The sequence below is a fragment of the Oryctolagus cuniculus genome, chromosome 1 (genome assembly GCF_964237555.1).
Source record: "Oryctolagus cuniculus chromosome 1, mOryCun1.1, whole genome shotgun sequence".
NCBI classification, from domain to species: domain Eukaryota; kingdom Metazoa; phylum Chordata; class Mammalia; order Lagomorpha; family Leporidae; genus Oryctolagus; species Oryctolagus cuniculus.
The window spans coordinates 19,021,568-19,034,952 of record NC_091432.1 but is presented as its reverse complement, the minus strand read 5'-3'; the positions used below and the strand labels follow the sequence as shown (position 1 = coordinate 19,034,952).

The 13,385-nt window shown below is 51.2% G+C and overlaps 1 protein-coding gene across 2 annotated transcripts in view; it reads right to left on the bottom strand.

Annotated features, from left to right (window-relative positions):
- Positions 1 to 9,875, bottom strand: part of LRP4 (LDL receptor related protein 4) — a 54,805-nt gene extending 44,930 nt beyond the window's left edge. The window contains exon 1 of one of the 2 annotated variants that reach the window (XM_070071003.1): positions 9,548 to 9,875. In XM_070071003.1, the coding sequence (XP_069927104.1) occupies positions 9,548 to 9,599 (52 nt within the window). In that variant the 5' untranslated portion in view covers positions 9,600 to 9,875. Of the gene's footprint in view, positions 1 to 9,160; positions 9,269 to 9,547 lie in introns of those variants that run through there. The other variant, XM_070070997.1, reaches the window with a different exon arrangement.
- Between the last annotated feature and the right edge of the window lie 3,510 nt (positions 9,876 to 13,385).

Sequence of the window (13,385 nt, the reverse complement as noted above, 5' to 3'; positions counted from 1 at the left end):
ATTCACAAAAATGATGGACATTTTTCTTCTAACCTGCCCAAGCCCTTCTCTCTCCTCCTGTCCACTGGTGGCAATAAACATTTTCTAATGGGGCTAAGTCATTTGAAATAAATATAAACTACATCCAGGCCAACTGAGGGACACAGCATTGACTTCAACTCCTCGAGCAGCTCTTCGCAAGCACCTCTCACCGAAAGGGATGCTCCAGTATCAAGACAAAACTGAAAGATGGCATGGAGCCACGGGGGACAGACCTAACCTCATGCAAGAGACTCTCAGACTCTGGAGAGACCTATAGATGGCACCTGCCTAAACGACATTAGCACTGATAGAAAAAAGGGTAAGTGCCAAGTAGGTGGCTACAGGAGGGCAGGAAGTGGGCCATTTTCCTGAGGCTGTCCCACCTGGACCCACCCCACCCTGGCTGAGCTGGAAGCCCCTGCTCTTCGCCAGAGAGGTCCTTCCGTGTTGCTCTCTTCCTTGACTATAGCTCTCTGGCAGTTGGAACTGTGAGAGACATAGTTTGTATTTGTACTCAGTGCACAGAGTTCAATGCTTGGTATGCAGTAGATGGTCAATATAGTTTGTTAAATGAATGAATGAGTGATACCTTCCTCTAGATGCCTCTGGAGTCCATGGAAGAGAGAGGCCCAGAGTAATAGAAATAAAAGTCGTTACTTCCTACCTAACCCAGCACTCAAGAGATCAGGAATCTTCCCTTCCAGGCAGTGTCCTGGTCCTACCCTTGTCCTGAAAGAGGCCTTTTCATCTGCCGTTTTCCCAGGCAGTGAGAATGACAAGCCATGACTCGACTTATTTTTGTTCCATGGTCCCTTTTATTCCCCGATCCCTCCCTGGAGGCTAGCCTTACTCAGCTGGTGTGCCTGGTAAAGTCCTCTCCTCTGTGGGCCTCTCCAAGGGGGACATCAGACACTGGTCCCAGCAAATGCAGTCCTCTACTGTCCTCTTAAACATAGAAGGGAAGTTCTTAATGGTCAGCCTGGAGGGTTAGGAGCCAGAAGAGCATGATGTTAAGAACATGGAACAGAACTTCCCAGGATGTCAATTCTGGCTCTGCTAGTTCCCAGCTATTTGACCCTGGGCAGTTATTTAATCTCTTTATATCTTAGTTTCTCATGAGGAAAAATTGTATAATAGGAGTCTCTACCTCAGATGGATGTTATGACAATTAAATTAGCTAAATCATGGGGCTAGTTTTTAGCCTGGTGGTTAACATGCTCATGTCCCACACTAAAGAACCAGCTTCTGATTCCAGCTTCCTGATAATGTGAATCCTGGGAGGTGACAGTGAGGGCTCAAACAATCACGCTCCTGACATCCATGTGGGAGACCTACACTGAATTCTGGCTCCTGACTTTGGCCTGATCCAGTCCTGGCTGTTGCAGGGATTTAAGGAGTGAACCAGCAGATGGGAGCACTCACACATGCTCACATTCTCTCTCTCATATAAATACATACATTTTAAAATAGCTAATTCATAAAATATTAGCATAATTCCTGGCACATGCTAAGGGCTCAATAAGTGACAGCTCAGGGACTGATACTGTAGCACAAGGGGTTAAGCTGCCCTCACTGGCATCCCCTCTTGGAGCACTGGTTCAAATCCTGGCTACTCCACCTCTGATCCAGCTCCCTGCTAATGCACCTGGGAAAGCAGCAGAAGATGGTCTAAATGCTTGGGCCCCTGCCACCCATGTGGGACAGCCTGATGGAGCTCCTGGCTCTTGGCTTTGGTTTGGCGCAAACCTGGTCATTTCAGATAGATAGATAGATAGATATAGATCTCTCTCTCTCTCTCTCTCTCTCTCTCTTTCTCTCTCTCCTTCCTCTATGTCACTCTGCCTTTCAAATAAATAAATCTTTTAAAATAATTTTAAATACATGATGGTTCTTGTTATTACTATTAGAGATCTGACTCACTCCAGAACTGTCTTATCCAGTCGCCCTGTGATTAAGAACTACTTTAGGGCCTGAGATGTCTGCAACCCTTTCTGTGTGCCAAGCAGTGACGCTGTTGGCATGAAGAAGTGGAAAAGAGTAAGTACTACGGCCAGTCCTGCTTCACGGCCTTTCTCTGGAGGAGTGAGGCACATGGTATCCTTTATCCTTGCCTAACTTACCATCAACTAATTCCTAGGAGGCGAGTGTAGGAGAGAAAATTCAGAACCTTAAGCACAGAGTAATGTGGAAAAATATTCATTTCCTCTTTTGTAAAATGGGAGCAATAATAGTATCTGTTTCATAGGGTTGCTGGCAGGTTTAAATGGAGAATACGTATGAAGTTCGTAGTGTGAGGCTCTTGTATTGTTGTTGTTACTAACCCCATTATCTTCATGCAGACGTGTCCCCTCTCTCAACCCAGTGATATAGCTTTGATATCAAGCTGTCTCTATGCAGGTTCTCAACATTTTATTTACCCTACCCAGAAGCTGACAATGCACAAATCCAAGGGGACTTGAACACGGCTGCGCACTGTGAAGGGTTGCTCAAAATACTGGGCATTTAGCCTAGTAGTTAAAGCCCTGGCTGGGATGTCTACATCCCATATCTAAGCGCCTGAGTTTCAGTTCTAGCACTGCTCCCAATTCCAGTTTCCTGCTAATGCCAACCCTGTGAGGCAGCAGGTGATGGCTTGAGTCCTTGCCACCCTGTGGGAGTTCCTGGCTCCTGGTTTTGGCCAGTTCAGCCCAGGCCTGCAATTCGGGAGTGAACCAATAAATGACAGTTCTCTCTCTCTCTCTCTCTCTGCCTCTCAAAAAAAGAAATAATAATAATAAATTTCAAAACAATTTATTGCTTTCTTCTGCAGTTTATCTCAAAACACAAGGTCCACACAGTAAGACACCTGGCTTCAGGGTGCAACAAATCACATTTTCTAGAAGCCTTTTAAAGCCTCCCTCAATCAAAAAGCACTTAGAGAGTAATTTCTTATATACTGGGATTCACTGAGATGTCTACAAAGAGAAGAGGTCAATGTAAAATAGAGATTTTTTCCGCAGCCTTCAGCTTCTGTGATGGCCTCTATTTAAAATATTCTGCTCTGGGCCGGCGCCGCGGCTCACTAGGCTAATCCTCCGCCTAGCGGCACCGGCACACCAGGTTCTAGTCCCGGTCGGGGCGCCGGATTCTGTCCCGGTTGCCCCCTTCAAGGCCAGCCCTCTGCTGTGGCCAGGGAGTGCAGTGGAGGATGGCCCAGGTGCTTGGGCCCTGCACCCCATGGGAGACCAGGAAAAGCACCTGGCTCCTGGCTCCTGCCATCGGATCAGCGCGGTGCGCCGGCCGCAGCGTGCTGGCCGCGGCGGCCATTGGAGGGTGAATCAACGGCAAAGGAAGACCTTTCTCTCTGTCTCTCTCTCTCACTGTCCACTCTGTCTGTCCAAAAAAAAAAAAAAAGAAAAGAAAAAAAAAATCTGCTCTGAAAGGTAGTATGAGTTGGATGTTTAACAGAATGGGCTCTGAGTTCAAATCTTGGCTCAGTTAATTACTAGCTGTGAGATCACAAAGCCTCGGTGTGCTCTAAGCCTCAGTTTCCCACCTGTAAGAGAGGCATCTAACAGTGCTTATCTCATAAGGATATTTTGAGGAGTAAATGTAGTAATACACTCTGACTGCTTATCCTAATGCCAGGGGTACAGAAAGCTCTTCAAAAGGTTATCTACCCAGAAGTATATTTGTACTTAGCAGACCACATGTCTCAGTTTGTGGTACAAAAATGGTCACCAAAGATCATCCTTAAAAGAACAGAAATTCTCATATGAGAGAAATACAGTTCTGAGCCACTCACTTGTACTGCTTTTCTGAGCCCTGTAGTTGAATCTTCTTTTTGAAACTGCCTGGAGGCTGGCGCCAAGGCTCACTTTGCTAATCCTCTGCCTGCGGCGCTGGCATCCCATATGGGCACCAGTTCTGTCCTGGTTGCTCCTCTTCCAGTCCAGCTCTCTGCTGTGGCCCAGGAAGGCAGTGGAGGATGGCCCAAGTGCTTGGGCCCTGCACCCACATGGGAGACCAGGAGGAAGCACCTGGCTCCTGGCTTCGGATTGGTACAGCGCACCGGCCACAGAGCACTGGCTGTAGCGGCCATTTGAAGGGTGAACCAACGGAAAAAGGAAGACCTTTCTCTCTGTCTCTCTCTCTCTCATTGTCTAACTCTGCCTGTCAAAAAAAAAAAAAAAAAAAAAGAAAGAAAGAAACAAACAAACAAACAAACTGCCTGGGGTGGGGAGAGTGGAGAGACAAGCAGGGAACTTCCCTTTCTTACAAGCTAGGCTTGTGGATAGCATAACCTGGCATCTCCGTTTGGTCTCTAGACCGCTAGGGTTAACCTCAAGGAGAAGTTGTCTCCTGTCCTCATCTGTGTCTGCAAAGGTGGTGGCAGCCCAGTTCCTAAGGCTGGGGCCATGGGAGGGGAATCTAGTGCACTTCCTCCAACTCTCAACCCCACAGGCCTGACAGGAAGTGGAGCTGCTGAGCTTGGAGAGGTCACTGGAGCACTTACAGCCTCTTTCTTTCACGTGCTAATCAGGTGTCAGTCTCAATACCCTACCCTATGCTTGCCTGACCCTATACCCAAACAGAGGAGGGTCCCTCTTCCCCCAAGACTCTGCCTGGAACCAGGAGCTTCCCTGCTCGCTCCAGAAAACCTCTGGTGATAAATTATGCAGCAGCACCTTTGTGTCGCCGCCTCTCAGCCAGATGGGAGGTTTGCTCCCAGTCTTTTGTTTCCGGCTTGGCTCGGCTTGGCTCGAAGCTCTGATCCTCGACTCTGCACAGAGGTGAGGGGGAGCTCCCGTAGGCCAAGTCAGGGCTTGCAGCAAGCCTCAGCCAGGCCTTCCCCAGCTGAATCTCAGGTGGTGCCCCTCCCTCCTCGTGCTCACCTGCGTGATAGCGGAGCTCTGAAAGTCCCTGTCTGCACTGGGAGCAGGGCCATCCGGGGCATCTGGGCGTGCTGACAGTCAAGCCACTCATCTGTGTGCACTGATGAGAATGCCTACGTGCGGCTACAGAATGAAGTCTGCTCAGATGGGCGTGAGAGGTGCCCAGAGGCACCTAGGATGTTTCCTTCTTGCTAAATCAAAAATGCAGAGTAGAAAATGGAGTCAGATGACCGCCAGAGCATCAGCTCTTTCTGAAAAGGCTGCTCTTGGTTTCGGTCAGCTTTCCGAAGCTCCCAGAAACATCACATCACTGGCACTAACTTAAAAGGAAGAAACAAAGAGACCACAGGGGTCAAACTTTGGGGTGGAGGAGCTGGGGGCCGGGGGTGAGTCTGGGGTTAAAGATCTGCGTCAATGATCCCCGCACACTGACAGGACTCCTAATTGAAGACGGTAGTCTTGAAGGAAGGAGGTTTTGAAGCAGCCCAGCCCCCAAATTGGGGCAATTACTACCTTATGAGCTCTGGGGCCTGACTCCCTTCCCAGGCCGGTGGGAGGGACAGCTTGGAATTCTAAACTGTTCCAGCTTCCAGAGACCTCAGCTAGCACTTCTCAGCCCGGGGTCACAGCAACCTGAGGGTGAGAGGTTGCCAGGCTGCACCCCTGACCACCTGACAGGGAAGCTCTGGGAGCAAATTCCACGTCCCCGGATCACTAAGTCAGAGTAGATTCCCCAAGACCCACGCTACAGCTTAATAGACCTCCTTCCAGAAGTGTGGACACGAAGGGCCTATGCTTAGGTTTTATTCAGTTTTCAAGAAGGGGCAAGATCTTTAAAAGAGAAAATACAGAAAACCAGCTGCAGAGAATGAAGGACCAAGCCTGCTTTAGCACAATCATTTCTTTAGTACAATTATTTCTTCCCTGGATTCCCATATTCCAAAGGCAAGAACCATCTCCAATCCACTTATGCAACCTCACTAACAGTCCAGACCTATAGCAACACAGTAGTTGTCAGGTTCTGTGCCGAACAGTTTCAACGTACTATTACCTCATTGAATTTTTCCATATTCTCACGTGATAATTTACCAGTTTTGCCCTCTTCCTACCCCACTCCCATTTTCAGGAAAGAATATTGAACTCCAGGGGGAGAGTAAGCGTTTTGCACAGGGTCACCAAGAACTCATTGCCAATGTCAAGGTTCAAGCTCAGGTCTGCTTGTCCTTTTTCTTCACTGAGCTATGTGTGCAGTGGTTAGACTTGTGCTGGACAAATGTGTGTGCTGAATGGATGAACAAATGAATGGGTGTGGAGCCCAGTTTGGGGAATGCTCCTGAATGTACTAGGGAGAGAGAACCTGACAGTGCCAGCTCTAAGTTGGAGGGAGAGTGCAGGCACAGGCAGTCATCAGAGCTATTTATAGGTCCAAACTCCAGGCTCTGCAAGCCAACCAGTCAGCCCTGAGTCTTCTGAAGGACACTGAGTCTCACCAGGCTGAGAAGAGGAGAAGGGTTTCCACTGCCAGAGATGAGACGGTAATCCAGACAGTCTGGGGTCCAGATGCCCCATGCCCAGGCAACTGTGACAAAAGTCCTGGCTAAGATGTGTCAAGGAATGTAGAGAAGACTAACAGACTTAGCCAGCCAAGACCATGGAAGTGTCTCATAATTATGTGATATGCCCAGTCTTAAAAAGACAAGAGTACTTCTTAAAGTAGTTGCCGAAACTCTGTTCCTATTTAGGAACCCCCTGCTACTGACTCTGTCTTTAACAGAAGAGCAACATAAACAACCCCTCCCATTTTCCTTCTTCTTAGGGATGAAGACTGACAGTGCATCAGTAGAAAGTGAACAAAGAGCTATTAAACACCCTGTCCTCTGTGACCTTCCACGTTCTGCGCGGGCCCAGAAGATGGACTTGCCCGATGTGCTCTGTATCAGACATGGCCAGACTCAGTTCCCTTGCACCTGTCATTCATAATACCATGTGCTAGTCCCAAAGATGTCATCTGATATTCAACAGGGGACAGAAGAGGAAGTCCAAAACCAGTGACAAGCCAAGCATCTTTCACAAGTCCAACAGACCAGGGACAAGGTCACTCAAGCACCATAACAACCATGGCCATGACAACCATGACAACAACAAGATGGAAAGAAGACTGTTTTCAGCTGAACTCTTTCACACTCCTCCTGAGAAACAATTCTATCTCCCTCCACACTCCTGGAGAGAATCTTCAGCTTTTCACTTACATGGAAGTGACCTCCAGGATATACAAGGTCAACCTCAGGATAAAAATACCCATGGCTATTGCCAACAATTAGTTTTCCTTCCAAAGTCTTTGAGGCTGGGGTGTTATAAAGCCTGAAGCCCATCCTGTAGGCTCTAGGAAAAGCCCAAGTTCCAGCCGTATCCGCTTAAGCACCTTAAACTTTATTGACTTTCGGCTGTCAGGTTAGGTCTGCCTTACTCATCGACCACCTCATGTCACCTCTCCGAGCCCCTGGAATTTAGTGTCAAGGACCCTGGCAGTGGTATTTTCGGTTGTGCTGCTTCCTAGCTCTGCTAGTCTCACTGGTGAATTGTGAGTCTGTCCTGTCCAGGCCTCCAAGATGGCCCAGCATCCGGCCAGGTGAAGTGCAGATCTTCCTGCCACCACCTTACACATGTACACAAAAGAAGTCTTCTTTGATTTAGAAGTGTCTACTAAAGTTTTTTTTTTTCCCTTAAAAAGGAACCCAAAGGGGCTACGAAGGACCCTCCCATTCTTTCTGTGAAACAGGATATATATGCAATTCTCCACCCCCATCCTCCCTGTGGACATAATGTGTACAGTTCTGACAGTTCTGGGGCACTCTACTCCCTGGCCAGTCTCATCCTGAACCTTCCATCTCCCCTGTTCCCCAGGGGAGAAGGCGACAATCTCCACTTGGGCTTTGTAGGTGTCCGGTTTAGGCCTTTTTCTTTCTTTCTTTCCTCCTTTTTTTTTTTTTTTTTCAGAGCCTTGCTATTTCCCTTGATCTTTTTCAAAACTTCCTCCAGGGGGCCGAGAGGGAAGTTCCATCCCCTTTCCTTGCAGCCAGAAGGGGGAAACCCCCAAAAAGCATGGCTGTCCCTTTAAGGGGCCCATGTGGTGGGAAGAACAGCTACATTCCTACCCCAGTAGGGCCGCTGTCCCGACACGCCAAAGAGGCTACAAATAACCTTCTAGGAGAGAGCCGGGGAGGGGGAGACAAGATGCAAGGCGAACCTGGGTCGGCCAGGCCACTACTCCTCTGAGAAAGAGCTCAGTCGGCGCTGGAGGACATGGAAAAAGCCATTTAAAACCCACGGGGGAGTTTAAATAACAGGCACGAGAACTCTTTTGGATTTGGGAGGCAAACCGATCTTTACAACAAGTGCCCTGATCACCTCCAAGTCCTGCCACGCAAGTTCAGAAACCTGCTCCATTTCCACGCGAGCTCCCCTACCTTAAAGAAAGAGCCAGCCGGTGCAAGGCCAGGGTCTATGGACCACCCCCACTCCCCCATCGTGAAGCCCACCCCCCTCACCCCGACTTGGAGGAGCACTGGAAGATCCGGATCTCCACAAACGCCCCCCCTCCCCAGGTTGAATAGCGGTGGGTGAATAGGGTTGGGGTTCAAAGATCAAAGTGTTTGATCTCCGGGCACAAACTAGAGGCAGCTGCTCAATCACGGGGTGCACCCACGGTCTTAAGCGGCTGCGGGCACGCAGATTCCACTGGGGCCCTAATCAGACACAACAGTTGCGTTCGGGCACCAAACACGTTATTAATAAGGAGCAGATGAAGCAGCAGTCGGGCTGCCATCCGCTCAACTCCCCCCGAGGGCCGAGGCCCCGCCGCGCGGGCGGGGAGGCTGCCTGCCGAGAGCCGGCGGCACCCCTGCCTCCAACCCCGGCCAGGACGGATCTGCCGGAGCCTTCCAGCAGTTTCTTCCCAAAGTCCCTCCTCAGCCTCTTTTTTAACAACCATGTCCCCCCCGCCCTCCCCCCTTACCCCGGGGAGGATCCAGGACAGGAAGCTGATTGGCCGCAGCCAAGAGAGGGAACCCAAAACACTACCGAGGGGAGATGCTGCGAGCTAGCAGCGCCCAAAGACCCTCGGCGGGAGCCAGGTCTGGAATCGGAGGATTGTTCCCTAGTGGAGGAATCCCTGGTGCTCCAGCCCCCAGATCCCACTGGGACCTCTCTCCGCTGTCCACCAGAGACCCCCCCAGCCAGAGCAAGGAAGGCTATTTACAACTCACGGGGTAGGCGACCATCCTCCCGCGCCTCCCTTTCTTCGCACACGTTCAGCCACATCAAGGACACAGAGACCCTGTCTTAACCTTAAAGGAAGGCAGCTCCCAACTCTTCAAAGAGCAGCGAGGGAAAGCGAGCGCACGCCTCGGATCTTACCCCACCCCGGGCCAGACCCCAGCTTGGGGCAGTTCCTCCACCACTGCCCCCTCTCGGACTGAGGCGCTGGGGGAGCTCCTGGTCGCCTCCTGGGCACGCAGCCGCGGGGCTGCTGCTTGGAGTAGGGGCGAGGGGTCTGAGGCCCCACACCGCGCCGTCCGGCTCCAGGGAGGTGAGTCGAGCAGCGGCCGGACCCAGGGACAAACTTTCCCGGCGGGCCGGTCGGCGCCGCTTACCGTGTGCGCAGAGCAGGGCGCCAAGCAGCAGCGCGCCCCACAGCCGCCTCATGGTGCCGCGGCCGCCGCCGGCGCTCCCTGCCGGCCGGGGGTCCCGCCGGCTCCCGCGGGGCGGTGCGGCCGAGGGAGTCAGCGAAGGGTCCCTGGCGAGGGGAAGCGTCCCGAGTCCACGGCGGCCGGTGCGCCCCGCCAGTCGCCCTCCGGCCGCTGCTGCCTCCAGTGCTGCCAGAGCCGAAGCCGCCCCGCCAGGGGACCGGGAGGGGGGTGTCCCGGGCCCGGCCGCCCCGCCCCCCGGCGCCGCAGCCCCCGCCGCCGCCACCGCGCCGGGGCCCGCCCCCAGCGCTGGCCCGGCCCCTTCCCGCCCTCGGCCCCCGCCCCCCAGCCCGCGGACCCCACCCGCCGGCGCCTCCCGCGCGGGCCGCGCTCCTCGGGCCGCCCCCACATTCCTAGCCCGGGAGAGAGCCCCCCTCCCAGTCCCCATTACTACTACTCCAGTGTCCCTAAGTTTAAAAAAAAAGTATCCCAGCGGCAGCTCTGGGACCCGCTCTCTCTCCGCTAAGGGAGGAGCGCCCCAGCTGACCCGAGTCTCCTGGACGTGACCCCGGGCCCCCTGCCGGCCCCGAGTCTAGAATTCATTGATGTCTCAGAACACGCAACGCTCGCTAATGCATAATCCGCTCGGTCTTTATCGACATCAAACGAGGGCCATCGGGGGCCGGGCGTGCTGCACCTCCACCAGCACTCTCACTGTCAAAATTCCTTTTCAGAGGTTTTCCTCTTGCGCCCCCTGCCCCCGCCGCGGTCTGGGCAGCGTTGTTCAGGGGCTAAGTAACTGCACGACCCTCCCCCGTTTCATTTACTCATTTCCTGAGGTGGCTGTCTGGGCCCTGTCGCCCCGGCTCGGACGCCCAGCGCTGGCCCCGACAGACGGCGCTCCTGCTGGCGGCCAGTGTAAATCAGCCGTGTTAGTCTCTTCACCTTCTTTGACTTTCTGACCCTGACGGGGCAGGGAGGGGGTGAGGCGCTCCCCGAAAGACCCCGGCCTCCGTCTGAGGGGCCCGCCCGCCATGTTTAACTTTTGGGTCAACTCCTCTCTGCTCTTTGCTTTGTGGCTTATTCTTCTCCTGGGTGTTGTACTGATACTCTGAGTTAATCTTGCCGCCTTCCCACTTTTTTCAGTTTGATGTATTATTATTATTTTGTAACTATTAATTTGTCCAAGTGCCCAGTTTTTTTGGGCGAAGCGTATCACTTTTCCCTCCAAGCTGATAGGCTTGCATTTCCTGGCTTTGGATAATCCGTGGGTTTCATGAAATTTCTTTCTTCTCATCAGGAAGACCCACATGCCCCGTGTTAGCTGAGGGGAAAGTAATTGGGTCTAGCGCAAAGTGGATATTAGAGGAGATTTCTCCAAATGAATAGGCTGCCATGTCTTTCTTTCCCATTTTTTCCAGGCTTTCCCTTCAAATTACCACCTTTGACCAAAACTGACCCTAACTGGACTTTGCAACAGCACCAGTAGAGAACCGTTAACTCTTTCTTGTGCAGGACTTCTCCAAACTATTTTGCCTGAAGTTTTTACCCAGATGCAATGTGGTTGAACTCGCATCTCCATGGTAACTAATACAGAGGCATTCCTCTGGCTGTGTAGTTCCTCTTGCCGACTGAAGGCGGCAGTAGAGTCAGGTCAGGTTTCCACTGTCTCAGCGCTGGAGTGGACCTTCCTGGCCTACATAAATCGCCTTAGTCTAAAACCCAAGGAGAAAAAAGTGACAAGCAAGGCATGATCTCTAAGCCCCACTCCCCGCCTTGCTAATGCACTCTTGGTTGTTCTCAGGGTTTCCATATGTGTTGCTTAAAAAGACTTGCCTTTCAACCTGTGCTTCTAAAGACTGTATTTTCTTTCCCAAAAGAAAACTAGAGACATGTGGTATAATGAATACATTTGTCCCCAAAAATCCAGGACAGGCAGTCCCCATGCTTGCAATGTCAGGGATTAAGAATTTATAAACAGTTTCCACTCTGTATGCAAAGGACAGGTTCCTTTCCAGAGGCATGATTTGTGTTGTTTTTCTGGGATTGCAAAGAAAGGAGGAGGCTGGCTGTCCCTGTCTGACTCAGGCTAGACAGACTGTGTTTTCGATGTGCATCCCAAGTCCTTCTTCATGGTTCAACCCAGTTCTGGTGCACAGAGCCATGCCTGGCTGCCGTGAGTCACTGGGAATATCAATGGATGGAAACCAACTTCCAGCACACTCTCTGCCTGGGTCACCCCCTAGGGTGAGTGGAGTCTTGGCTGTCAGAAACTGCTCTTGTGCCAGGAGGACTAAGCCATATTTATTTTTACCAGGCCTCTCAGACTTTCTTGTTTGGAGTGAGAGATCCTGAAAAGCATGCCAGAATGGGCTGTTTGTCTCTTTTATTGTCCCCCGGGACAAGCCCCTAGAAAAGTTGTAAGGGATTGCCAATTCCAGAGGGGGTCTCGGAGGCGTTGGTTCCCCCAGAAACACCACCTTTTCCTTCTTTCTTCTCGGGCAGTCCGGGGAGCTGAATTTCCAAGATCAGAATATTGCTCTGAATTAGACCATCACTAATGGCCTTTTCCAAGGAAACACACAGCAAGTGCTGCGGAAACAAGATAGAAATGGGCACGAGGCTGATCCAACTGGGTTGGTAGAATTCTCTTAAAACCCAGGCATCATTCACAACCTGCATTTCTAAATGTGGCTCCTCTAAGAGAGAAAAACCGCCCAGCAGTTGCACACTTTCAAACAGTGGTTCTCAACCAGAGGTGATTTTACAGGCAGAGCGCCATCCTGGAGACAGTTTTGGGAGTTGGTGCTCCTGGCATCCGAGGTGTAGAGGCCAAGGATGCCGCTTAACATTGGACAATGAGCGGCACATCCCCACGCAAGGACAGGGGACGGTGTTACGGCGCAGCCGGTTCAGGTGCCACTTGCAATGTCAACATCCTCTATTGGAGTGCTGCTTCCAGTCCCAGCTGCTGCACTTGCTATGGGAAGATAGTGGAAGATGACCCAAATACTTAGGCCTCTGCCGCCCATGTGGGAGACCAGGATGGAGTTCCTGGTTCCTGGCTTCAGCTTGGCCCAGATCTGGCTGTTGTGGCCATTTGGGAAGTGAACCAATGAATGTGAGATCTCTCTCTCTCCCTGTCACTCTGCTTTTCAAATTAATAAATTAAATTAAAAAAAAAAGAATTATCCGACCCAAAATGTTAATATTGCTGCGGTTGAGAAACTCTGCTTTAAAGATTAAAAACATAAGTCTACAAAAAATTGCTCTATTGTCTCTCTGGTCATTTTCTTGTTGAAGGCAATGTAAAAGGGGCAGAGTCCTTTAAGTCTTAGAAGGGAAAGCAGAGAGCACAGCTAAAGACGCTAAAGGCTGAGTCCTACTCCTGTCTACCTTAGGGTGTCCTATTTCCAATGTTCATTCACTCAGGAACTACTTGTTTTTTTTTGTTGTTTTTTTTTTTTTTGTTTTTTTTTTTTTAAGATTTATTTATTTATTTGAAAGTCAGAGTTACACAGAGAGAGAAGGAGAGCCAGAGAGAGGGAGAGAGGTCTTCCATCCACTGGTTCACTCCCCAGATGGCCGCAACAGCTAAAGCCAGCAGCCAGGAGCTTCCTCTGGGTCTCCCACATGGGTGCAGGGGCACAAGGACTTGGGTCATCTTCTTCTGCTTTCTCAGGCCATAGCAGAGAGCTGGATTGGAAGTGGAGCAGCCAGGACACGAACCGGCGGTTTTACCTGCTACACAACAGTGTTGCAGGAACTACTTATTAAGGATGTATTATGTGCCAGACATTTGGGG